Source organism: Sceloporus undulatus, chromosome 1 (genome assembly GCF_019175285.1).
Source record: "Sceloporus undulatus isolate JIND9_A2432 ecotype Alabama chromosome 1, SceUnd_v1.1, whole genome shotgun sequence".
NCBI classification, from domain to species: domain Eukaryota; kingdom Metazoa; phylum Chordata; class Lepidosauria; order Squamata; family Phrynosomatidae; genus Sceloporus; species Sceloporus undulatus.
Window position 1 is genome coordinate 35358516 of NC_056522.1, and position 27777 is coordinate 35386292.

The 27777-nt window shown below is 43.4% G+C and overlaps 2 protein-coding genes across 4 annotated transcripts in view; one reads left to right on the forward strand and one right to left on the reverse strand.

Moving 5' to 3' along the window:
* The window catches only part of PPP2R5A (protein phosphatase 2 regulatory subunit B'alpha), an 84451-nt gene extending 66375 nt beyond the window's left edge, over positions 1-18076 (forward strand). Inside the window, exons 9-13 of the mRNA XM_042445961.1 lie at positions 2870-2920; positions 10826-10945; positions 11024-11151; positions 12817-12918; positions 16481-18076. Coding sequence (XP_042301895.1) covers positions 2870-2920; positions 10826-10945; positions 11024-11151; positions 12817-12918; positions 16481-16637 — 558 coding nt within the window. The 3' untranslated portion in view covers positions 16638-18076. The remainder of the gene's footprint in view (positions 1-2869; positions 2921-10825; positions 10946-11023; positions 11152-12816; positions 12919-16480) is intronic.
* PACC1 (proton activated chloride channel 1) overlaps positions 11990-27777 on the reverse strand; it is a 71839-nt gene continuing 56051 nt past the window's right edge. For 2 of the 3 annotated variants that reach the window (XM_042445962.1, XM_042445964.1), the window contains exons 8-9: positions 23140-23244; positions 20121-21302 (exon numbers count right to left, since the gene is read on the reverse strand). In XM_042445962.1, the coding sequence (XP_042301896.1) occupies positions 21141-21302; positions 23140-23244 (267 nt within the window). In that variant the 3' untranslated portion in view covers positions 20121-21140. Of the gene's footprint in view, positions 15760-20120; positions 21303-23139; positions 23245-27777 lie in introns of those variants that run through there. The other variant, XM_042445963.1, reaches the window with a different exon arrangement.

Genomic DNA, 27777 nt, shown 5'->3' on the forward strand with positions numbered 1-27777 from the left:
TCTTCTTCTTCTTCTTCTTCTTCTTCTTCTTCTTCTTCTTCTTCTTCTTCTTTTATTTATATCCCGCCAACTCCGACTAGGACCGAGGTGGCTTACAGTAAAACAGTTCAATACATAATAAAATAACAATACACAATAATCCCAAATTCTACCTTCCCCCCTTAAAATAATGATCAAATCACAAATACATTAAAAGATTCATACTAAAAAATTAATTACTGTATATACTCATGTATAAGTCTAGAAATTTTAGTCTAAAAATTGACCCAAAAAACCTTGGTTGACTTATCCACAGGTCAATGTAAGTACTGTACTTTAACTCATATACATATAAAGAAGGAGCCATCCCCTTTCTCTGAATAAAAGACAAGGGCTTAGTCTATCCTGGGAACACTGAAAAGAGGCCTGGCTCCCCTCTATTCTCTCATCCATCCAGCCTTTAGGATGAACACAAACAGTGATGCCTGCAAGAATTTTCTAAGTTCTTTAGCATCATTTTTCTTTGCATTATCCTTTACATCCTTTGTTACATGCACCTAAATTTTACCCTCGACTTATCCAGCGGTCACATAAAAATCCATAATTTTTGCCCCCAAACCTGTCCTCGACTTGAGGACTCAACTATAAGAGTATATATGGTACAGTAAGTCGTCTAAAACCAGAAGGATGGGGTGCGAGAGGAGGACCTTTCCAGAGGACCTGAGGGAGCAGGGTGGATTATACGGAAGGAGGCGATCTTGTAAGTAGGTTGGACCCAAGCCATGCAGGGCTTTAAAGGTCATAACCAACACTTTGTACTGTGCCCAGAAACCAATGGGCACCCAGTGGAGTGATTTTAGGATAGGTGTTATATGGAATACAGTATGGAATACAGGATGTTTTGGTGGTCCCAACAAATTGGTCATGTGCCTAGTATGGTTGGGCAGCACCACTGAAATATCTGTTGCCTAACAGCAACAATAGTTGTGTCACGATAGGTGCGTCATCAAGAGTGTTAGAAGTGGCAAAAGCTAGAAAGAGTGTGTATATAAAATAGGGTTAAACGCTAAAATGGATAAAAGGTATTATGTAATGAGTATAAAAGAGGTATAATATAATAGGAGAAATAAGTCAGTGTATGTATAAGCTTAGGTTTGATTTTTTAAAAAAAATAATCTCTATCAGAAAGAGAAAACTAAATGAAAAGACTAAAGATGCAAACAAGGAAGTAACGAGTGTTAGATGAATGGTATAATAGTACAGTATGGTTGTATTGTCTTATTGTTTAATTGAGGTCACTATGGGTAAGGTGTGTGTGTGTCAGGATGTCTTATTGTGGGGTGTGGATGTCACATTGTGGGTTCGGTGGTTGAGTGCAAGCTGGTAAAGAAGTTGCATAATAGGTATGGGGGATTGTTTCTTTTTTCATTTTCTTGTGGTTTAATTGAAGTGTGTTATGTATGCTATGTATGTCATGTGTCTATCCTTTTTATAAATTTTTTGATTAAAGATACTGTAATAATACTGTAATAAAAAAAGAAATTACAAAGAGTTCAGGTTTGCAAAATCCTTTACAATCTTACAACGGAACACTTTAACAAAAATGTAGGTAGGAATTGGAAATTTTTCTTCAGTTCCTACTCTGCAATTTTGTTAGTTTGTGCCTTTCTAAAACTAAAATGGATTTTACAGCCATGAATTCTCTGGAATGATAGTTTTCAGCATGGAAAAGTATTTGACTCTGGGTATTGTTTAGTATTAATTGGAAGGGCTCAGGTAGTGATACAGTAGTGAATACAGAATTACCTTGATTAAACTGAAGAATGGAAGAGAACTGGTATAGCATTTCCAAGAGTTTCTGTGCTAACGTACAGACTTTCAGGAATGGGTGCAGACATTGCCTGAAAATCAGACCTGTCCTAATTTAATAACTATATTGTCAGATAATACTTTGAGGAAAGAAGGGAGTCTTTGAGCCAAGGTAGTAGTGCGAGGACAAATGGGACAGACTGGTGCTTTCTAATACCTTTCCATCCTTATCCTTTAGCCAGTTTAATTATTGACTTTAGGCAAAATAAATGATCTTCCTGTTCAGTGTTCATTTTGCTACCTTTAATAAAGGTGCTTCACCAAAATATTATGCCAGTTTCTTATGTTCCTTCCTGGGTCCTAGGTGTAACGTGTGTAAATGGCTTCTGAAATAAACAATTATTTGAGCTTTTTAATAGCTTAATGTGTAATATTTCAGTATCATCTTAACATTTTATTAATTATCTGAGTCCTTGCTATTTATGGTCGGTATGTCTTGCTGTATGACATTATTTTGGCTTATCTGCATTGCAGTTTCAATCTTTTGGATTTTGTGTGTTTGTGTTTGCTGAAGTTGTTATATTGTTCTGTCAAGACTGTATGATTTTAAATGTATTTGTTACACATTGCTTAGAATATAATTAAATAAATAGGAATGGGAGAATGGTTGAATTCCAAGGGGTCATATAAGAAACATTTTAAAAATACAGTGCAGTCTGCCCTTGGTATTTGGTGGGGTTTGGTTTCAGGACTGCCTGTGGATACCAAAATTCATGGGTGCTCAAGTCCCATTAAATACAATGGCATCCCGATGTCAAAATCAAGATTTGCTTTTTGATACTTCTATATTTTAAAATATTTTCAAGTTGTGGGTGATTGATCCATGGCTAAAAAATCAGTGGATAAGGAGGGCTGACTGTCTATTGCTTTTCTACATACACTAATGAATTTTTGAATTTTTAAGACATGTGTAGTCATAGCATATATGTAATAATTCAGACTTGTAGTTACAATGTATACCATTTGCATTCTTTTTAGGTGTGCTCTGGCTTGGGTTTTAAAATTATTTTTTTCAACCTAGGTTATCAGAGGATTGCTCAAATTTTGGCCAAAAACATGCAGCCAGAAGGAGGTTAGTTTGATTAATTTTTATATACCTAATGTAAAATACCATATTTTCTTCTTCGTGGTCTCTGTGAATCATACAAATGGGTTTCACTGCGCCTGCGCAGTGCTGCTCGAAACCTACTGGAATCACTGGGCAAAGTTTACTTTGCAACATATAGAAACTTTTTGGTGGTAACTCCGCCCACCCGTTATAAGGCCCCTGCCTTCCTGCTCTTTTCCCCAGTTCCTTTTTTCCACCGCGCGAGCTGCTTCAAGGAACTTTCGCTCGCTCTTGCTTGCTTAGAATCACTTTCACTTTTGACCTCGGACCGTCTCTTGACCATTCTCTTTCTCCTGCCCCGGTAACTTCGGACTTCTCGGCTTGATTGACCTCGTTTTGGATTCTCCTCTCAACGTGACGACTTTTGGAAGGATGCCTGCACCCTTCAAGAAGTGCGACGTTTGCGGGGGCAAGATGCCCGTCCAGGACCCGCACTCCTCCTGCCTTCTCTGTCTGGGCAAAGACCACAATGCCAAGGCTTGCCTGCTCTGCAAGTCCCTCTCATCTCAAGCCCGGAAAAATCGTGAGTCCCGGCTGACCTCAGCGATTGCCCTGGGCAAGGTACAAGAGGGAGGTTCCCGCCCGGCATCTGTCCCACCTTCTGCGCCGCCCGCTTCATCCTCCAGGGCCAGTGTGTCCAGTGTGACATCCATCAGGGCCAGCGTGTCCAGCGTGGTGTCTGTCCCGGCCGGGACAGTGGCTCCCACCACCTCCGATGTGGCCCGTGGCTCGAAACCGCCCAGTGCCACCGACGAACCCTCCAAGCGACCCCACAAAACCTCGGGGACTGAGGGTCTTGAGCCCAAGCCAAAATCCGGAAGGAAACCATCCCCGGAGTGCTCCCACGCGAGAGAACGGACGGAGACGGAGGTCCGGCTCGCTTTGCCTTCGTCCTCCAAGGCGCCCAAGTTGTCCCGACACGCCTCCAAGCCGAGGGAGCCGGCTTCGCCTTCGGGAGCGACGAGAGCCCAGTCTCTCGAGAGGGCTACGTCTCCAAAGCCCTCCTCATCGGGAGCCACCGCTGTCGTCCTGGACCTCCCGGAGAACCCCTTCTTTCCTCCGGAGGACCCAGCCGAGACCCCGAGATTGGCTAAGAAGCGACACCGGAAGGAGGCTGAATGGGACCCTGTGCCCAAAAAGTCCAAACGGCCAAAGGACCACGCCGGGACAGACTTGCCTTCCAAGGCGAAGGACAAGAAGCGCTCCCCTTCGAAGAAGGCCCGCGCTCCTGCAGCTTCCTCCATCCCGGAACCCGCTCCTGAGGTACAGCCGGTCCCGGTCCCGGACATGCCGGTTCAGCCCGAGGTGGAAGATATCACCACCGGCTCCCCTCGTGGGGAACTGCCTCCGCCTCTCCCCCACTCCGAGGATGAGGATGACGGTGACGATGCCCGTACAGGGGAAGCCCCGGACCTGTTCTTCGACTCGAAGACGGGCCGTTACTTTATGTCCGTCCTGAGGGATGTGGCCATCAGGGAGTTCACCAGACTCAACCCTTGCCCTGTGGATGCTCGGGAGGGCACGTCTGCCCGGTCGATCCCGAGTGTCTCTGTGCTGGACAGGCCTCTCCCGCGATCGCCCCGCCGGCGGTCGGAAACCTCGACGGCCCCCATCCCGGTTCGCCGAGGTCCCAGGTCAGGGTTCCAGACATACCCCTCACTTCGGACACGGACTCCGAGGAGGAGCCCCTACCTCCATCAGACATCCCCTCTGAGGACGACGATCTCTCGGCGTCGGCTTCCCCTCAGAGGATGCACCACCCTGAGCCTTCATCTCCATCTGACGACGTGCGTACCTTCAGCGAGCACGTTGTGAAGATGGCCAGGGCCCTCGACATCGAGCTCTCCTTTCCCGAAGACGAGGCCCGCGACCCGGTGGAGCGTCGGGTGCACGGACGGGTGCCCACACCGCCTTCCATCCCCCTGCTACCATCCTTGGAGACCATAGTCCGGAGGTCCTGGGACGCCCCGGCTTCCCTGTCCGGCTCGTCCCGCAAGGTCGAGTCCCTCTACAGGGTCGCTCCAGCAAGCTGCGCTTGGTTGGCCGATTACCCCAAGCCGAACTTGGCCATTGTGGAGGGAGCCCAGCACAGCTTCGTCCCGAAGCAGGCGACCTCCCCCGTCGACCGGGAGGCTAAGAAGATTGATGGCCTGGCCAAGAAGGCCTACTCGGCGGCAGCCCTTGCGGTAAAGGCCATCAACTACAACGCCTGCATGGGGGCCTACATCCAGACTTTGATGGAGCGGATCTCCCCCCTCGTACCGGATGTTCCGGATGAGATCCAGAGGCAACTGGTGGAGGTCCGGGACGAGGCCCATTCCATCAGGAGTTGGCTCATCACCGCCTCCAGGAATGTGGCAGACTGTGCGGGAAGGGCCATGTCGGCATTGATGGCGCTCCGGCGACACGCCTGGTTGAGGGCATCGGACCTCAACCCCAGCGTCAAGGCGGCCATCGAGGACATGCCGCTCGATGGCACCGGGCTTTTCCATGCTGAAACCGACGACCGCCTGAACAGGAAGTTCAGGATGAAGGCGGCAGCAAAGAAGCATGGGATGTCCTCCGCATCCGTCTCGCCCTTCCGAAAGTGACAGCGCTCGTGGCAGCCACAAGGTCAGTCGCAGGGGACCTTCCCCCAGGATCGGCAGTCTCAGCAGCAGGGCTCCCAGAGACGCCGCTACCCTTCGCAGTCTTCCTCCTCCTCTGGCCGTCGCAATTTCCCGCCTCGGTACCGCAAGTCCCGCCGGCAGGATACCGACCAGGGGAAGAAGAGAGCCTGAAGGGACGCAGCGCGCTTCGTCTCTCCTTCGTCCCTCTTCTTTTTTTGGACATTTTGAGGCCCTTTGTTAACACCTGGGTCTCAATAACATCGGACTCGTGGGTTCTCAACATCGTCCGTAGGGGATATGCCCTCGAGTTCCAAGAGCTCCCCCCAACTGGAGCCTTCATGTCCACTCTCCCCTCGGACACCCTTCTCGACGAAGTGCGCACCTTGCTTGAAAAGGGGGCAATCTCCCCCTTGCCACTCGACCAATGCTCTAGGGCCTTTTTCTCCAGGTACTTCACGGTACCGAAGGCGGATGGTGGCATCAGGCCCATCCTGGACTTGAGACAATTGAACTTGTTCCTTGAATACCGTCGCTTTCGAATGGTAACTTTGGCTTCCATTCTGCCTCTGCTCCACCAGGGCCTGTGGTTCGCAACCGTCAACCTGAAGGATGCCTACTTCCACATCGGGATTCGGGAGTCCCACCGGAGATTCCTCGCCTTCACTGTAGGCTCCACCGCGTACCACTACAACGTGCTTCCCTTCGGCCTTGCCACGGCCCCGAGAGTTTTCACAAAGTGCATGGCACCGGTGGTGGCATACCTTCATCAGAAGGGCTTCATGGTCTTCCCGTACCTGGACGACTGGCTGTTTGCCACCGAATCCCAGCGAGAACTACAGGAGGCAGTCTCATTCGCCTTGGACCTCTTGGACTCCCTTGGTCTAGTCATCAACCGGGAAAAGTCCCACTTCACACCGACCAGACAGGTCAAGTTCATCGGGGCCATCCTCGACTCCAAAAGATGCTCCGCCTTTCTCCCTCCAGACTGTTTCCAGGCACTGACGACATCGCTCAGGTCCTGCATCTCCCACAGAAGGGTGAGGGCCAGAGATGTCCAAGTCGCCCTGGGCCACATGGCATCGACGACGTTTGTCACGCCATGGTCAACACTTCACCTTCGACCTCTGCAGTCCTGGTTCCTCTCGGTCTTCTCCCCGATGGAGGACCCTCCGTCCAAATGGCTCACGGTACCGAGACCTGTAGCTGCTTCCCTGAGATGGTGGTTGGACTGCCACAACGTGTGCATCGGGATGCCCTTCCATCAGCCTCAGCCCCAACTGACTCTGACAACAGATGCTTCCCTGGAGGGATGGGGCGCCCACCTGTTCGACCTGGTCGTCAAGGACAAGTGGTCTGCCCAGGACAAGCTTCTCCACATCAACGCTCTGGAGATGCTGGCAGTGGAAAAGGCACTGAGGGCATTCGAATCCGCTGTCGCAGGCAAGGTGGTCCTCCTCAGAAAGGACAACACCACTGTGATGTACTACATCAACAAACAAGGGGGCACCAGGTCCAGGACCCTGCTCGACCTCACTCTCTGCATCTGGGATTGGTGCATCCGGAGACAGGTGCTCCTCCAGGCGATTCATCTTCCCGGAGAGGACAATGAGTTGGCAGACCGCCTCAGCAGATCTCCATCGGTGTGCCACGAATGGAGGCTCCATCCCAAGACGGTCGACGACCTCTTCAATCCGTGGGAAACCCCCCGGGTCGATCTCTTTGCGACCAGATGAAACAGCCACTGTCCCCAGTTCTGCTCCAGGAAGCGAATGGATGGATCCCTCGGAGACGCGTTTGCCTTCCTTTGGACGGGAGAGCTCCTCTACGCCTTTCCCTCTTATCATCAGGGTGGTGTCCAAGATGACAACGGGCCGATCCCATGTGATCCTGATCACCCTGTGGTGGCCGAGACAGCCTTGGTTCGCATCTTTTCTCCACCTCTCCAGGAGATGCTTCCTCCGCCTAGATCCCCGCCCGAACCTGCTGTCGATCCAGGACAGACGAATTCTCCACCCGGACATCGACAACCTGCCGCTGGTAGCCTGGAGGATACAGCCCTGACCGCCCTGCCAGAGGCAGTGAGGACAGTGATCCTGGCTGCAAGGAAACCTTCCACCCAGCGGTCCTACGCCCTGAAATGGAGGAGGTTTAGCCTCCTCTTTGATCGAAAGGGCTTGTCTCCTGCTCAGGTGTCCACTCCAGTGGTGCTGGAGTTTTTGATGGCGCTTTTGGATGAGGGGTTGTGCCTCACATCCATCAAGTGCTATTTGTCTGCCATTTGTGCCAAGTACCAATTCAGGGGGAGGGCTTCCTTTTTCAGGGATCCCTTGGTGAAGGGGTTCCTTAAGGGATGTGCCAACTTGCATCCTCCTGTGTCGGTACCAGCGCCGGCTTGGAGCTTGGAGGCGGTACTGTCCACACTCCAATCCAAGCCCTTTGAACCGATGGCCACAGCAGACTTGAGACTATTGACTTGGAAAATCGCTTTTCTTGTGGCCATCACCTCTGCCCGCCGTGCGGGCGAACTCTGTGCCTTGCGGAGGGACCAGCCCTTCCTGAGGTTTCACAAGGACAAGGTGGTCCTCTGGACAGACATTACTTTCTTGCCGAAGGTTGTGTCTGCTTTCCACATGTGCCAGGACATTGTGTTGCCTACTCTCGCATCCAACCCGACTTCGGATGCGGAGCGAAGCCTACACTCTCTTGATGTCAGGAGAGCGCTGGCTTTTTACTTGGACAGAACTGCTGCCTCCAGTCGCTCCGAAAGACTTTTTCAATGCTACTCGGAGCCGAAGAAAGGGTTGCCTGTGTCTGCGCAGAGGTTGTCCAAATGGGTGGCCGGTACCATCCACCTCTGCTATGAACTCTTGGGCAAGCCTCTCCCTGGCAGGGTTCGGTCCCATTCCACAAGGGCAATGTCAGCATCCTCTGCATTCCTGTCGGGGATTCCCTTGGAGGATGTCTGCAAGGCTGCTGTCTGGTCCCAACCTCTGACTTTTATTAAGCACTATAGGTTGGACACCAGGGCCATCCGAGACGCAGCTTTCGGGAGGGCTGTGTTGGTTTCAGGGTTGCGTTGATTGCACTACCGATGGTTTCTGTTTCAGCACTTATGTATATATGCCACTGTTTACATTCTGTTGAATGTTGGTTTGCACAATTTCTATGGGACTGGTCTTGCACGACCCCTTGTTCCCTTCTCAGGTTTAGCAATGATATTGCTATGTTTGGTCTGTGCATGAACAAAAAGACTGACTCTTTTATGGTTCAAGGTGTTTATTGTTGCAATAAATTTACCTTTGGTTTACCATAGCTTTGGTCTCAGGACACTCCCTCCGCCGCTTACCTAAGCTTGTCAGTCTAAACCCATTTGTATGATTCGCAGAGACCACGAAGAAGAAGGACAGGTTGCTTACCTGTAACAGTATTTCTTCGAGTGGTCATCTGTGAATACATACAAATCCCACCCGTCCATCCCCTCAGTGTCCTGCTCTTATTGGCTCTTTCCATCGCCTGCTTGGCGGAAAAATTGCGGAACTGGGGAAAAGAGCGGGAAGGCAGGGGCCTTATAACGGGTGGGCGGAGTTACCGCCAAAAAGTTTCTATATGTTGCAAAGTAAACTTTGCCCAGTGATTCCAGTAGGTTCCGAGCAGCACTGCGCAGGCGCAGTGAAACCCATTTGTATGTATTCGCAGATGACCACTCGAAGAAATACTGGTACAGGTAAGCAACCTGTCCTTCTGGCGTATAAGACGACTGGGCGTATAAGACGACCCCCAACTTTTCCAGTTAAAATATAGAGTTTGGGATATGCTCGCTGTATAAGACTACCCCTCTTCCAACGCACACCAAATAAAAATTTAAAAAACATTAGATTTGATTTCAAAATGACAATTTTAATTAAAATGACATGCAGGTACTTAGCCTGCATGGATTGGTCTGCTCTCCCTGCCTGCCCAGCCCTCCCTGTCTCCAAGACTATCAAAGCGGTAGCTGCTTTCATACGATTGTCGCATATGGCGGGGATGTGGCCACAGCCGTTTTTGAGCTCCCTCCATCCACCATATGTGGCAACCGCAGATTCTCCATTCGACTCAGAAATTTCAGCACCTGCCCTATAAGACGACACCTGGTGTATAAGACGACCCCAGACTTTTGAGAAGATTTTCCTGGGTTAAAAAGCAGTCTTATATGCCAGAAAATACAGTAATCTCTTAGGTTAGCAAGAAGGTCTGAAAGTCATTTATCTTGTAATATTGAAAAGTAGAATTTGTTCTGTGTGTTTAAAACCAGAGTTCACAACTGCAGAGGGCTTGGAGCACACATGTCTTCCTTTCAGCAGTGGATGACCAACCATATATATCCACAGAACCAATCACATCTGATTTGAGAAAAAAAAGGTCCCCCAGCCCTCCCCCCCTAAGTGTCAGGGGCAAATATTGCAGACTTGTTTCTTTTGGCTTCTTTTAGATCACAAGGGGCCTATTTACAATAAAATAAAATAAATGTGCTTTGGGGATTTTGGGGGATGTGGATGTGTGAGTTGTGGGGAGGCTACCCTGTGAGGGCCACAGGAAGGCAGGATGCACATGATCTACTCTGGTATAAAATGTCGATACCAGAAAAATCCATTTACAGCACAATCTGCTTGGAGGAATCCCTTTGGGGTTCAAGAGGATTCTTTTTCTTCTTTCATTCAACTACCCAGTGTTGCTAGTATGTACACAGGCAACATGGTGAGCCATTACAATGATTGGGAGACACTCCTACCTACCATTTCTGTTCAGCTCTCCCCTTCCCTCGCTCAAGCTGAATGACCTCTGGAGAAGGATATTTGGGGATTGAGGGGTCTGCTCAGAGCTTCCATTTCTGTCCTGGTTTGCTCCCTATGTATATATATATAATGGAAGAGAGGAAAAAGGTTTTCAGTATTGTTAACTGTGCAATATTAGGGGCCTTACTCACATTCTCTGAATACCAGATCTTGTAGCATTACTGAAGCTGAGAGTATGGACTTGGTCATCACTGTGGATGGGAGATATCATGTAAGAGCCAAGATACATGTACAATAGAATGATTAAATAATGTATCTTAATTTAACTTGCCCACTTACAAGTTAATGGTGTTTTACATCTAAGCAAAACATGTGCAAATGGTGTAAGTTACAAGTCATACTGGAATACTTTTAGCCTTTGTTATATGGCTCTCATGTAGCATGTCACGTGTGTTTCTTGACTAAATGTTTTTTCTTTATAACAGGTTATGTTTTTAGGTGAAATAGAAGAAATCTTGGATGTAATAGAACCAACACAGTTCAGAAAAATACAGGAGCCTCTCTTTAAACAGATAGCCAAGTGTGTGTCAAGTTCGCATTTTCAGGTACAATGTGGCATTTTAACTTTCGTAACCGGTACTGCTCAACCTCATTGTCCTAATAGTCTGAAATCTGTTTTTCAGGTTGCAGAGAGGGCTTTGTACTTTTGGAATAATGAATACATTCTTGGCCTGATTGAAGAGAACATAGACAAAATCCTGCCAATTATGTTTGGCAGTTTATACAAAATCTCCAAAGAACACTGGAATCCGTATGTACTCTTTTATCATTCAGTCTACTAAAGCATCTTTATATGTTATTATATCACTTTACTCTCTTAAATCTTTTAGTAAGAATCAGTGGCATCACAAGGGGGATGGGGGGGCTGCAGCCAGGTGACAGAAGGGGGTGACACCTGGTCAGCCCGAGGAGAACGGAGCTGCAGCAAGGAAGTGTGAGGGGCAAGAACAGCCTCCCTCCTTGCTGTGCCCCCATTCTCCTTTGAGGAGAACAATGGCAAGGAGCAAGGCTCAGCCCGTACCTCCCCACCCCTGCCCTGCCAGGAAGCCCCACCTTCCCACACACAAGGTGACTCCAGGGGCAGGGTAAGAATTCAAACTTTGTTCAAATAGGCAGTTCCTATCATAATAGAGATCCAGTTCATCATAAAAGGTTATAATTGTATAAATAGTGAAATGGCATGATATACTTTCAAAGATCTCCTAAAAAGCAATGGATCAAAGTTTTTGAATTAATATTTAGATGAAAAGGGATTTGACTGTCAGAACTTAAAAACTTGGCAGCATCAAACAAGCCTCTCTAGGAAGGGAGGTCCATTATTTCTATAGTTTACCATCTGCATTTTTTTTTCTGTAGTAGTGATTTCCAAGCCATTGGTGAAGTGTAATATCCTCATAGAAGTGTTTTGGCACAGCATTTAATGAACAGTGGAAATGTAACTTTTAAAGTTCTAAGCCCATGATTGCTTGGTGGTGGTTGTTGTCAAGTAATTTTCAGTTTTGTAGAGTCTCCTGTGAATCAGAGATTTCAGAAGAAGTCACTGTAGAAATAACACATTCTGATGGATATCCATTCTGAAAAGAGGCAGAGTTTATCCACTTCATTATAAGACAACATTGAAGTAGACACTTTTTAAAGGGTATCATCTAATTTTCATAATCCCGAAAACATACTTTGTGTTCAAGAATACTGGTGTTTAGGATCATACATGATCAATAGACAAAAATAATACAGAAAATGGGAAGGCGGGGGGGGGGGCATTCTCCCATTATGAAAATGATGTTCTACATCAGTGGTTCTTTACCTATTCTTTCCCAAGGACCCCCTTGAAATAATACATTGAGAACAGAATGAGGTTAAAAATATATTACTAATAGCCAGAATAATTGGGAGATAATTTTGTTAACAGTTTTCTTATTTGAGAGTTGTAAACAAATCTCTCTGTTTAGGAAGCAAAACGCTGATTGTCATGATTCTTTATAGTTTTAAGTAGACTTGTGTTTTAAGATACAAGCCAATATGAATATGCCAATTTCTTAGCATTTGGAATTTGCATTAGACCTAAGCAGCACCTTATTTCCTAAATTTGTAAATAAAATTTCCTTATTTTGATGTTGTTTCGACACCTGTCTTTCATTTCTACTAATTTCTATTTATTGTTACAATAGTAAACACTGGTTCATTTAGATTTCATGGGGGCACCCTATTGCTTTAAAGCCTGATTAATAAAAAAAGCCATGCACAAGTTAAAAGTCCCCAAATTCTATGTCTTCAAGAAGAAGCATATGTTCTGAAGCTCATTCAAACTGCATTGCTGTTTCCACTTTATGAAAATAAAAGCCAGACAGTAAAAACAGATTTGGTACGGAACAGTTGTCCCTTAATTTAAAGTATGGCACTTTCCCTTTTTTTCTAGGACCATTGTAGCATTAGTATATAATGTGCTGAAAACACTTATGGAGATGAATGGAAAACTGTTTGATGAACTCACAAGCTCCTATAAAGCAGAAAGACAAAGGTATTTACCTTATTTTCATATTGATTGAAGAGAAGGTACATGAAAGCACCCTCTGAATTCTGATGTTGACATTATGGGAGAACTGTTAATGTGTTCTTTATAGTCTCTGTGGCTCTAAACAGACCAATCAGAATCTTCTCAAAAAGCCTCCCTCCCTCTCTGTAATATCTCTTTCAGGTCCATTTCATTCAACAATCTTTGTTGCTCAGTCTGCAGAAGTCTTTAAATACTTTAAATGCAGCATTTGCTACTTCTTATCCTATCCTATCTTCCCATTTTACTTTCACGTTTACCAAGGGCTGGGTGGATATAGTGTAGGCCAGGAGTGGGCAAAGCACAGCACGCAAGCTCTTTACAGCCCTGGCAATCCCAAAGTGCAGCCCATAAAGCCTAACAGAACCCCTGATTTTATTTTTAAAATGCAATTTTGGGTGGATTTTTCACACTATAAATATTATAAAAACTGTTTTGTCCATTGAGGCTTTGGAATTGGAATGTTCTTTTAAACATTCACTCATGTTGTTCTCTGTTTATCTATCTCGTTTATCTGTATATTTAATATTTGGATTGTGATTCTTCTTTTTCTTCTTTAATTTTCTAAGTCACTTAGAAAGCATTTCCAGCAGAAAAGTGGTGTAAAATCTTAATATAAACAGTGTTTATCTGTGCAAGGAATTTACAGCTTCCTCGGCCCAAAGGGATGGCTGTTCTCCAATCAAGCTGACTGGAGGCTAGATGCTCCAGCCATGACCCTATCATTTATACCCCCACCCCACCCACCTCTGCAAAGAAAAACCACTCTCAGCATTAAAGGGAACAATGTGCCTCTTAGGCATCTTCTACATTAGCATTGGGAGGAGCACTGGATAGCTGGATTGAAAACCTGACAGCTGAGCTGGGTTTAACTGGGCCTGTGCCAATATCAGGCTTCCTTCCCAGCATACCCTAGAGACATCCTTCCATTTGCTAATACCCCACCAGCTTCAAAACTATGCTTCATGTGCAGCTGTTGGGCTTGACCAGGAGCAGTGTGTGAGTCACTGCCCCTTCCTTTTTAGTAGATGTTGGGAGTCTGTGTGGTGTCTGTGGCTGTAAGCTGACAGATGGATATCCTGAGTAAGAAATGTTTTGGTAAACAATTAATATTGTAAAACTGTTCAGGAAGGAGTGAAATACCTCTGAATTTAGGAAAACCTATGTTTGGTACGTACAAATGATCTGTCCAGTTTGCTAACATATTTGTAAAGCCCCTTTTCAGTTTTGGTTTTTAGGTTAATGTGATTCTACATGAGTTTCTGAAGTGCGTGCCCTTTTCATTCACTAGCACCAAGTTCATTGTATGCCATTGAGTTCACATGCTTAATGTGTCCCTGTCCCTTCATTGTGGAGCTCATGTACTAATGGGGCTCCCTGTCATGCAGCTTCAAGTACTGCTTGGGGTTTACTTGGGCCCTCATGATCTATTACAGCACTTCCCCATTAGTACATATTTCTGAATCCAGAGCTTTTTCTTGTTTGAACCACCTTGCTGCTTTGTTTTGCCCAGACAAAGCTATAGCCTTGTAGTCCCTGGGGTTTACCCTGTGTGAAGCATCCATTATGGTTTTTAGCCACCTTTTCAAGCTAAATTCAGCCACAAGCTAATACGTTCATTTACCTTCCTTTTCTTGCCTCTTCCTTTATTGTCCTTTACTTCCCTCCATTTTGTTTTGCTTGAACAAAGTAAGCATTTTCCTCAGATTAGTCAAGATCCAAAGAAAGGTCTTGTTATTCCAAAATCTTAATAGACAAATAAAAATAAATTAGTATCTTGCAAACAAAATTGTTGGGATTCGGGTGATCTATGATAGTGACATAGTCAGCTATTCAGTCTCCTCATTGTTGCCTAAAAGCCTATGGAAAGGTCTGTCCACCTTAGATTGGCTGTACATGGGCCTGAACCAGGTGGAACTGAAGACTGCAACATCTTCTGGTACTTGGGATGACCACTCTATTATGAATTCATGATCAAAAGTTTAGAGGGTAGTTTGTAATTGCTACCAACCAGGCAGTGAGATCTCCGTGTTCTCCTTACTGTGAAACACGGTGAATGCACTCGTTTTTGAGGTTATTTTCTCCCTTTTCACCTAAAACCACTCAATCTATCCATTCGGCCTCTCATGTAGTTCATTCCATGCAGTCAAAAGTCAAGGGAGTCTTTGTCAGGACCATGTTGTAAACAGGTCTGAGAAAATGACATGGATGTGGCCACTACGTGGAGCTGTAGCAGAAGTTATTACAGTTCTAGTGGCAGTTACATGAGTGTGCATTTTAAAACAGTGCATTGTGGGAAGGCTGATGCAACTGTCACTTCTTCTGAGAGAGAATGTCGGTTAGACAGTTGGTGTTACTGTAACTGCCTCAGAGGTTGTTGTTATGGTCAGTTGGTTGGTAAAGCAACTTATTTGAGAGTATTCAAAATGGATGTCTTATACTCTGTGTAATCTTTGTAAATAGTTATGTAACAAAGATTAAAGACCCTAATTTGAGAGAAACCTTGCTGTACTGAGATTCATTTGCTACACAACTAAGATTTTTCACAGACCTTCTTCTGGACGTCTTGTCTGCGTACATAAACTCTGCTTGTGTTTGCTTCAACAAGGGTTATGAACCCAGCATGCACCTTGACGGTCTTATGATATGTTGCCTCCCAGCCATGTTTCTCTTTCCTCTGCTCCTTAATAAACAAACTATGATTCCCTACCTCTGTCTGTCTCTGACTCTTGACACTTCCGTTGGAAATAACCGGATAGCTAGTGTTTGCGGGGTCAGTGCACAGTCATCTCTCTGTATCCATAGATTCTGCATGGATGAAAATATTCAGAAAAAATAATTCAAAAAAGCATGCCTTGATTTTGTCATATATAAGGCACACCATTTTACTGTGCCATTGTATATAATGGGATTTGAACATCCACAGATTTTAGTCTTCACAGGGGGTCCTGGAACCGAAATCCAGAAGAGACAAAGGGTCCACTGTGCTAATCTTTCTTAATGTTCTCAATCTTTGTCACTGAGCTTATTTGTCTGGAATAGAGTACAGAATCCACTATGTGTGCAGTGCAACCTTCCCCCACCTAGTATTTCTAGATTAGTTGGGCACACGTCTATATGTTTGCTCATGTTACCAAGGATATCAGTTAAAGGCTAAAAGATGCTTTCTGCACTATAAAAGTAAACCCCTTCTGCCCCCATCACCGAAAATATTTGAGTGTTCTGTTTAATAGCACTACAAGTGCAGGTTTGGGTTGTTCAGATAAAGCTTTAGTTACAATCCCACTTGCATGCTATCTTTGGAATTGCTCTTTCTTTTACACATAAAGAAACTTTCTCATATTGAATATGACCACCAGTACACCAGTATTTTCAGTATTGAATACTAGAGAACAGAAGCTCATTAATATCCAAGATATTAAGCATTTCTTAATGCTGCTCTTTTGTCAAACTTGCTCCTGCTTTATCAAACTAGGCTAGTGCATGGTGTCCAAAGAATTGCTTAATTAAGTGTTTTGCTTCCTTGTAGAGAGAAAAAGAAGGAGCTAGAACGTGAAGAACTATGGAAGAAGCTGGAAGAATTAAAGTTAACGAAAGCTCTATGTGACCCACTGAGTAATACATCCTCTATTAGCAATGCACCAAATGAAAAAGTGCCAAATGAGAGTGACAGCCTCTCTTTGTGAGGTGTACCTTTTATATACAAGGTTTTTTTAAAATATGTAAAAAATGCAAAAGAGAAACCTCATCAGTATATTTGAAATGGCCATTTTTTTTCCTCTGGCAAAATGTAAATGAATTTTTTTTGAACTGAAATACAATAATTGAATGTGACATTATTTACCACAGCATATTGTAAATTTGTCTCTAATCATTGTTATATTGTCACTTCTGACATTTCACAGAAATGATTCTGTCATCCATGATATGTGTGATTTAATTATGGGAGTGGTGAAAATTATGACTTGAATTTTTTTTTCTTTTTTTGATTGTGTTGCACATAGCCATAGAAGTCAACTATTTGCATTTTCCCCATGTGCTTTTCACATTACTGCAAGCTTTGGCTAAGATTCTGAAAGAGACTTCTAACTTCTCAGTGTATTTTCTCAAATGAAACTGAGGCTGTAATTCTATATCTACCACTATGTGAGTGGGCCTCATTAAACTTAGTAGGGTTTGCTTCTGAGTAAACATGCATAGGGTTGGTTGTGACTATATCTGGATGAGATGTTTTCCCATTTACCCATTACAGATTTTAAAGTTATTGCTGTACAGAATTTTCAGAAAGCAAAGAGAGTACATCCCTCTTCTGACATTCTTCACTCTCTGTGAAATGATTACTGCTGGTCATGGAGGTGAGCCTATTGGTCTTGCTCCCTTCTGCACATCTCCATCAACTATGCTTGCAGCCTCATCCCAAAACACTCACAGTGATGGCTGAACATCTGCATTCAGGAGCCTTTTCTATTTGACTTGGCTCCTGGTGATATTCAGGAACCTGGAAGATCAGCGTTCTGCATTGTGTAGGGGACACATTCAGCAAAAGGTTCCTTTCTGCAGTTCATCCCTCAGTGTGCAAATGGCAGCAAGAACAGCTGTAGGAACATTAACAAATGTTCCCTTTGAGCAATGTATAGGGTTTATGGTTAAATAAGCGAAAAGCTTAAAAGAGAGAAAGAGAAAGGTGAGCTCAACATAAATATTGGGAATCATCAGCTTTGGCTCAAGGCTTGCCTTGCTGCCCACATATGTTCTGTTTGCAGTTCTGTAACAGGACTGGAACTTATCAAGAATTTGTGTTAAGCCTGGCAGTTTTTGCTTTGTACTGCACTTGGTGAGATAATCTAACTGTTCTTTGAAAGCTTGGGTTGTCCAATTTTATTCAGGTATCAATACATCCTTGCAAAAATACAGTTCCTTGTTTTAATGAAAATACACTGTACTTAACATGGCAAAAGTTGGCGCTAAAAGTTTTGTCTGTTTTTTACTTGATCAGGTCGAGCGTTTTTTGCAGATCTTTCTATCAGAATACCATTCCAGTCTCTATTGCAAATGTGTGGGAAATGGTTTTGTATTGAAAGATTGAGGGATTGAGCAGCATTCAATAAAGTCTTTATGTTTGTAATTTGTGCTGTATATTACCATCATTGTAGCTTAACCATGCCGAGCAAACAATTGCTTATACTGGGGCAGGATGAGTGTGGCATTCAAGCAGTATATTAGATGAACGCAAGTAAAGATTCTACTTTATTGGAAGGACATGATATATTCACATTATAGGACAAATCAGATATATACTGACTGCATAGTTATCTGCAAATCTGTGGAAATGAGTATTCAATTCAGATTTGCAAGGGCAACTGCAGCAAAGATGTGCCAATGGTGTACAGGAATTCTGACTTTGGCAGGGCTTCATATGAGAAGATTATCAAGGGCTTGATTTTTGAACTGTCTTCTCAGCAGTAATACAACAGTAAATATAAGTGATCTCCAAAAAATCTCTCTTGTTCCATTTGAATTTCTTAATGGAAAAGAGGGGGGGGGCTCACAAGAAAGATCTATGCCAGTATTAAGTACTGTATCTTGGTTTACATATTACCTCCTCATTTCCCATTGTTTTTGGAATTTATCTAATTTATGTAATTTCCAGAAGGTTAAAATTGTGCTTTAAGTACAGCATTAAGTTACTATGATGTCTGCTTTTTCTTTTCCAATTCAAGTTGTTACTTTTTAAGATTTTTCTGTTACGTAAAAATTAAGTCTAGGGGGTTGCTTTTCTTTATTTTTCTACCTACTATGAAACCTATGTGTTTCACCCAAGAATGGATATCAGCTGTATTTTTATTTTCAAAAATGGGTGTGTGTGTGAGAGAGAGACATTATGTGTTTCTTCACCACACTGGGTCTGGGTTCAACCATAAATCTGCAAACCCTGCTACCTTCTTCCATGTTGTATTTTGAGACTATGACTAAATGCAACTTTCAGGCTGCAACCCTCCCTTTTGCCCATCAATATCTAGATGAAGTCTTACCAATTTCAAAAGCTTTCCTTGTGTTTTGTAACATTTTTGTTGGCCTAATAAATATCTTATAGTACTGTGGACTTGGAAAGATGTAAAATAAATATGGGCCAAATAGACTTTTCAGAGAATCCTTTACGAAGGATGATATTTTGTTTCTACAATTCAGACAAATGTAATCAACTGATGCATCTCTTCTGGATAACATACCAGAAAGTCCAGTTCTTTGTGAACTTACAATCAAGAGGGACTGTTTCAAATGTGTTCTGGGAAAGTAGCATGTTATCTATAACTTAAGATGTTTCACTACGGAAACCATATTATGATGGTGAGATAATATAGAACTTTTCTCAATAAATTTAAATCAATTAGGTTATGTTTTAAAACCAAACTGCAGTGGTTGGGTTTACTGGTCAAATATTTACTAGTACCTTAAGAATGAAATATCACTTCTGTCATCTTGACATGACTCCCATTTGATTTAACAGCTAGATTGCCCTGTTAAAGTTGGAAGACTTTTCTCCTTTAGCAGACTAACAGAAATAAGTTTAAGACGTGAATTATATAACTCACGTATATAATTTTATTGAAAAACATTCAATGCAGTTAAATACCTTTTCATCAAATAAGAAAACCTGATAAAAGTTTCAATGTTCTGGCTTTTATACTGGGGTCATTTTCATATTTATAGGCTCACCATGTTTTTATTAATTACATGTTACTAAAAGAATGCTGTACTACAGATACAAATATGGAATTATGAACCTGGTACTGGATGCCATGAACCCACTGATGTTGATCAAAATTCATCCACAGCACTATGAATCCGTGTGCATCCAGTATGCACCTGCAGATGCGTACTCCTAATTTACTTTTACCCCTTGGAGCAGGGGTAGGCAACCCTTTTGAGCCGGGGGCCAGGTTGCTGTCCCTCAGACAACTGGGGGGCCGAAGCCAAAAAATTAAAAATTAAATAATTTTTAAAAAATTAAATAAATAAATAAACTGGGACAAATGTAGGACAAAATTTTCAAATGGAGGGCACTTTTAAAATAAAAAATGGAGGACATGCAAAAAAATTTGCTGATTTTTTAAACAATGTTAAGATAAATGCATGTTTCTGAGGCTTCTATAGACAATTGCCCCACCATGCCCCTCGTGTGAGACGCCAAAGGCCCCGGTGGCAATCGGCAGCAGGACCGGGCTGGGGCCGGTCCCAAGGCCTTGCCGGGCCGCATTCGGCCCGCGGGCCGCAGGTTGCCTACCTCTGCCTTGGAGTATGCCTGTCAGAGCAATATTTGAAACATTTTATAAAAGGCTACCTAAAAATTGAATAAGCTTAGTTATTCATCCAACACTCTTCCCTTCAATGGACAACGTATTTTGATGCTAGTATATTTTCAGGGAAGCAGGGAGGAACCTAAACTGTATTGAGGCTATACTGGATCTCCTAGGCCCTCAATCTGATCCTCTGGCCTTACCCCAGATGACTATGCTCCCTTCCCTATGATACTATCATTTTGTGGCTTCCCAACTTTTGCATTTACTTTTTTCCTTTTCTACAAGACTGAAATGTCTCTTTAAAGGCTTAGCTATTAAGATAAGGTAAAATATGCTGGTATTTTTTAATCCCTGTTTTGGCTTTACCCTCTTTCCACTGGGATGTGGTCCTAAAGAACATCTCTGACTGAAGCTCTTGGACTGAAAGGGACTCCTTGTCCCTTTTCTTTAGGGTTATTTCCTTGAAATAAAATGTTATAGATCAAGCCTGTGTCTTAGGCATAGAACTATGTTCCATAATTAGCGATAACTCATTTTAACCCCCACAGGTGTTAAAAAGACTACACTTCTGCATCACTATGAAACAAAGGCTCTATCCATCCATACTGATTGTGAGTTTTGTTAAAGAGGTTAAATATTCTTTCAAGATTTCCATGCTATTTAACAAGAGCTTAGTAAAGGAGTGTTCTCTCTCCCTCTGTTGTTTAATACAAGTCCTTATAAAAGTTAGTGGCTCTCTAAAACTTCAAGTGTCAGGTTCATTTAGATTCCATCAAAACAAGCAGTCTTTCTACCAGCTGTTTTCTCCCCTGTACAACTGCTGTGTTGCTTTAATCTTACATTAGTTGTATTCTTCAATGTAATAGAAAACTCATTAGCACTTGGTCTTCAGCTTATATGGTTCAGGACTTGAGTTCTCCTCTTGAGGTGCCGTTTTCGTATTTTTATCATCCACTTCACACTGAGTTTTGCAAAATCTGCTGCTTTAAACAAAGCCAGGAAAATGCCACATAGAAGAGCGATCATGTTCCAAGGATTTGCAGTAACGATCTATGGGGAAAAGTTTAAAATCATGCTTTAAAAAGTTAACAATAGGAGTCCTCTTTGACCTTCACTGCAAAATGTCTTCAGTATTCTTTGGTTCATAGTTTCAGTGTGTTACAGCTCTGTGGTATCTTCAGAGCTGTCCTTAAAACCAAGTAGAGACAAAGTGTGCTCCAGATTATTCATGTCCTTACACAATCACGCCATGTCTAGAAAGAAATTGTCCTCTGCTAGGGCATCTATCCTCTTTAAACTTATACTCTTAGACTAATCACATTTAGACTTGTTCCCATGTAAGTCCCTCTGAATTCAGTGGGATTTACATATAAACTGATGCATTTAAGGTTGCATTGATACAGTAGTTTTCATGCATGCACAATTAACTATTCAGTGTGTCTTCAAACTTCACTTCATATTGCCAGGTATATCTTATATAGAAATGTAATTCATCTGGCCCTGAAGATTTGAACTCATTTAGGTGATTCCTGACTTAATTCCTTATCAGTCTTGAATTGCAACCTGGATTTGTTGCCAAGGACTCTGCTGATGCATGGAAGCAAACACCCCCCCCCTTTTTTTCCCATGAAAAGACGGAAGTAAAATATGTATTGAGCAGTTCTGCCTTTTCATTATGATCCGTTAGCATTTATCAGCCATTTTACCATTCTCTTGCTTTGAACATATTTTTTTTGGGGGGGGGGGACTTTTTTGTTGTTTCCTTGCTTGCCTAGCCAGTCTCAGCCCATTTTGAACTTTAGCTGTCCTCCTACTATCCTGCAACTATTTCCATTTGCACACAAGGGCAAATGTGTATGCAGAGGGTGGTGCTGGTATCCTATTCAGTATTTATGAAATTGTTAACTAGACTTAGGAAACCAGCATGATGCCATGGCTTGAGTGTTGGACTATGAGTCTAGAGACCAGGGTTTGAATCCCTACTTAGCCATGGAAACCCATCAGGTAGTCTTGGGCAAGTCACAGGCCCTCAGTCTGAGAAGAAGGCAAAGGCAAACCCCCTATTAACAAATCTTGCCATAATAATAATAATAATAATAATAATAATAATAATAATAATAAATTTTATTTATATACCACTTTTCCACAGATCAAAGCGGTGTAAAGACAATTAAAACCATACAGACATTTCATAAAAGGATAAAATCCCATAATAAAACCATACAATTACAGAACTCTAACCCAAATCATTTGCCTTCAAGGGTAAGCAGGGAATCGATGGCAACAGGGTAGATGACAAAAAAGAAGAGTTTTAAGCCTCTTTTTGAACGTTTCTAGGGGGGTTGTCAGATGGAGCTCCTCAGGTAGATCATTCCACATCTGTGGGGCCACCACTGAAAAGGCCATCTGGGCTGTGGCAACATATTTGGAAGGTGGAATTACCAGTAAGTTCTTCCCAGATGATCTGAGTGTGCGGGGCGGATCATATCATAAAATTTTATCATATAATAAAAGCCCCATGATAGGTTTGTCATAAATTGTAAATGACTTGAATGTGTACAGACTGTCCTCCATATCCATGGATTTTTATCCACAAGATTCAAGCAGCCACAGCTTGAAATTTTTAAAAAATATATAAATTCCAAAAAGCAAAGTTGATTTTGCCATTTTATATAAGGGATACCATGTTACTATCCATTATATTTAATGGGACTTGAGCACCCACAGAATTCAGTATGCATGGGAGGTCCTGGAACCAAACCCTAATGGATACCACCTTATCACTATCCAGAAGAAAATAACCTGGAATAAGCCAGTGATTTCAGAATCACTGGATGGTTTCATTTGTCTTGAAAGAAAGGTATCAGAATTATCAGCATTTACTCACATCCTGAACTTCTTGAATTAACGGGTCTTTCCATTCAAAAACCACAAAAAACAGTTGGTCACCTTCCGCTTTCGTCCTCCGTTCAATGTAGTTGACCACACTGATCTAACAAGGAAAGAGAGAGAGGATTTCTGTTTTTTTAACTATTACTATCATGTTGCCCTCTGATAGCCAATTTTTGAAAAATTACATTGCAATCCAACCAGTGACTTATATATTCACTCTGCAGTCTTGATCTTGAGACTGGAATCTCAGATGCAGACTTTGTAGTCACATCTAGCTTATTTATGCCATCCACTCCAGTAATTCTTAATTTTTGACTCTCCAGATATTTTGGAATTCAACTCCAAGAAACTCCAGCTGACTTCACTATTATCAGCAATTGCAGACCAAAGACCAAAAACAACTGATCTAGCCTGATTAATTCTGGAAAGTTCAAAAAAGCTTGCACGCCCTTTGTGAATTTTAAAAATACTAATCAAGGCATTTATAGAATATAGAGTTGGAAGAGACCTAAGGGCCATCCAGTCCAACTCCCTGACATGCAGGAACGCACAATCAAAGCATCCCCGACAGATGGCCATCCAGCCTCTGTTTAAAGACCCCCAAGGAAGGAGACTCCACTACACTCCAAGAAAGGAATTTGTTCCACTGTCGAACAACCCTGTGTCAGAAAGTTCCTCCTAATGTTGAGCTGCAATCTCTTTCCTGTAGCATGCATCCATTGCTCCAGGTTCTAGTTTCTGGAGCAGCAGAAAACAAGCTTGCTCCCTCCTCAATATGACATCCCTTCAAATATTTAAACAGGGCTATCATATCACCCCTTAACCTTCTCTTCTCCAGGCTAAACATCCCCAGCTCCCTAAGTCGTTCCTCATAGGGCATGGTTTCCAGACCCTTCACCATTTTAGTCACCCTCCTTTGGACACGCTCCAGTTTCTCAACATCCTTTTTAAATTGTGGTGCCCAGAACTAGACACAATATTCCAGGTTGGGCCTGGCCAAAGCAGAATATAATGGCCCTATTGTAGATTGGTGGGTTTTCTCATGACATATTTGCTTTTATGTTTCTTAAAATATGCAGCTTGAGTCTTCAACTGCAAGACACAGCCTGCAGAACATCAAAAGGGATTACAAGGCGCTTGGTAGGAAGCTGAAAGGAATGGATGTACAGGTTGTCATCTAGTCTCTTCTGCCAGTTGAAGGGCACGGTCCAGGAAGAGAGAGGAAAATAGCGGATGTGAACAACTGGCTTCGCAGATGGTGCCGCCAAGAACAATTTGGATTCTTTGATCATGGGCTGCGGTTCCATGAGGGGAGGGACTTCTTGCAACGGACAGGTTGCATCTCACGCAGTTGGAAGAAATGTTTTTGCCAACAGTTTCAAGAACTTGATCAGGAGGGCTTTAAAATGAGTTCCGTGGGGAAGGAGGACCATATTAAGGAAGGTGAAAAGGATGGAGAAATAGTCAAACAGAGGAAGAGGAAACAGAAGAAAAAAAGTGCAAAGGACCCAACCGTGGGGAGCAAAAAAACTGCACAAGCGCAAGTAAGTGGGACCTGTGGTGGTGCGATGTCTCTACACTAATGCACAGAGCTGGGAAAATAAGCAAGATGACTCGAACTCCTAGTACCACAAAGCAATATGAATAATAGGCATCACTGAAAACCTGTTGGATGAGTCTCATGATTGGAATGTTGAAACAGAGGTGTAACCCTTTTAAGAGAATAGGGCCACATAGGAAAGGAGGAGGAATCGCACTATATGTCCGAGATTTACACCAGTGAAGAGCTCCGGACATCAAATCTGGAAGCAGGTGGAAGAGCATCTGGATAAATAAAGGGGGGGGAAACAACAAGGATGTTACGGTGGAGTCTACTACAGACCCCCAAGTCACAGACTGAGGAATTGGATGATATTCTTTCTAGACAGATGACCACACACTCAGAAAGAGAGATGTAGTATTGATGGGCGATTCACACTATCCTGATATTTGTTGGAAGTCAAACTCCGCAAAATCCTCAAGGTCTAAGCAAATTCCTCACTTGCCTGGAGAGACAATTTCATTGTCCAAAGGTGGAAGAGGCCAACAAGGGGGTCAGCTATTTTTGAGCTGATTCCTAACACAACAAGGAGACTTTGTTATGGGGTGCAAGTGGTGGGATCATTAGGTGGATAGTGACCATGTTCTCCTGGAGTTTGTAATACAGTGGAAAGGAGAAGCCAGGCATAGTCAGACACGCATTCTAGACTTTAGGAGAGCGGATTTCAGTAAACTTAGAGAGAAGTTTGAGGGTGATCCTGTGATCAGAAAACTAAAAGGGAAGGGAGTTCAGGCGGATGGGAGTTTCTCAAAGAGTACTGAAGCACAATTCAAACAGGTTCCAGTGAGAAGAAAAAATGGGAGGTGTCTCAAGAAACCAGGATGGATGACTAAGGAACTTTCAAACCGAAGCTAAGTTTGAACAACCAGAAGATTGTATAAGAACTGGGAAAAAAGGGGAAGGGACATCACGAAAACGGAATTCGAAGGAAAATAGCAGGCATGTGTAGGGTTTAGGTAAAGTCAGAAAAGCTAAAGCGCAGCAGAACGAACTCAGGCTTGCTAGAGAGGTTAAGAACATTATAAAAAGGGCTTTTTGATATGTCCGCAGCAAGAGAGAAAGAAGAAGGAAACGGTTGGGCCATGCGTGGAGATAAGTGCAAAATGCTAACAGAAGACAGAGAAAGGCAGAATTACTCCACACTTCTTTGCCTCAGTCTTCTCAGAAAGGCAAAGGGTGCTCAACCTGAGGATTAATGGAGCAGAGGACAGATAGGGGATTTCAGCACAGAATAATAAGAGATAGTAGGAACCCTTATTAATCTAAAGAATTTAAGTCTCCGGGACAGAGAACTCCATCCAAGGTATTAAAAGAACTGGCAAAATGTAATATCGGAGCCATTGGCATAATCTTTGAGAACTCCTGGAAAACAGGAGAGATCCCAGCAGACTGGCGGAGGGCAAACGTTGTCCCCATCTTCAAAAAGGGGAAAAAAAGAGGATCCCAACAATTATCGTCCAGTTAGTCTGAATCATCTACTGGAAGATTCTGGAGCAGATCATTAAACAGAGAGTCTGTGAACATCAGAAGGCAATGCCATAATCACAAAAAGTCAACATGGGTTCAGAGAAACAAGTCATGCCAGACAAATCTGATCTCTTTCTTTGATAAAATTACCAGCTTGGTCGATGAAGGAATGCGTGGACTTATATATCTTGACTTTTTTCAGTAGGCCTTTGACAAGGTTTCCCATGACATTCTTGCAAACAAGCTGTTAAATTGGGCTAGACAAAGGAACTGTTACATGGACTGTAATTGGTTGAACTGGCCGAACCCAAAGGTGTGCTCAACAATGGTCTTTTTCATCCTGGAGGAGAAGTAGACAGTGGGGTACCACCGGGCTCTGTCCGGGCCCAGTGTTATTCAACAATCTTTATCATGGCCTGGATGACAGAATTGGGGAACATATTTATCAACTTTGCAGATGACACAACAATTAGGAGGAAAAGTTAATATTCCAGAGGACAGGATCAACATCAACTGATGCCTACAGACTAGAAGCTGGGCCAAAGCTAATAAAATGAAATTCAACCAAGAGAAATGTAAGGTACTGCACTTAGGGCAGAAAAATGAAATGCAAGATATGGATGGGGGACCCTGGCTGAAACTACAGTGAAAGGGTGGGATGGGAGTCCAAGTAGGCCCCAAGTTGAACATTAGTACACGTCGATGCGGCAGCTAAAAGGCCAATGCACTTTTAGGCTGCATCAATAAAAGTATAGTTGTCTAGTCAGAGAAGTAATAGTGCCACTGTATTCTGCTCTTGTCAGGCCCCACCTGGAATATTGTGTCCAGTTCTGGGCACCACAATTCCAAAAGGAGATTGAGAAACTGGAGCGTGTCCAGAGGAGGGCGGACTTAAAATGGTGAAAGTCTGGAACCTTGCCTATGAGGAACAATCAGGGAGCTGGGATGTTTAGCCTTGAGAAAGAAGGTTAAGAGGTGATATGATAGCCTGTTTAAATATTTGAAAGGAGTCATATAGACGGAGGAGAGCAAGCAAGCTTGTTTTCTGCTGCTCCAGAGACTAAGACCCGGAGCCATGGATGCAAACTGCAGGAAGAGATTCCCACCTCAACATAGGAAACTTTCTGACAGTAGGGCTGTCGACAGTGGTAGAACAACAATCCCCCGGAGTTGTAGTGGAGTCTCCTCCTTTGAGGTCTTTAAGCAGATGCCAGCTGCTTCTGCTGGGATGCTTTGATTGTGCGTTCCTGCATGGCCGTGTGGTTGGACTGGAGGCCCGTCGGGTCTCTTCAACTCTAAGATTCTCTTGATTCTAACCTCTGACTTAATTGTTTTGTAGCATTTTTAAGGGTTTTCAGCAGTCAAGTGTCCCAACTTTTATTGGCAGGTCTAGGTTAGCTTACCATGATAGTTTTCTTCTGGGAACATAGAGCACAAACTTTTATCTTCCTCCCCTTTCCATTTACCCCTTTCAGGAGAAGCAGCTAGATCTATTTAATGAGCATGGGAAACCACTGGGGACACTTGTTCAGGTTGGATCAAGTGCTTGATGCTCACATTTTTTGG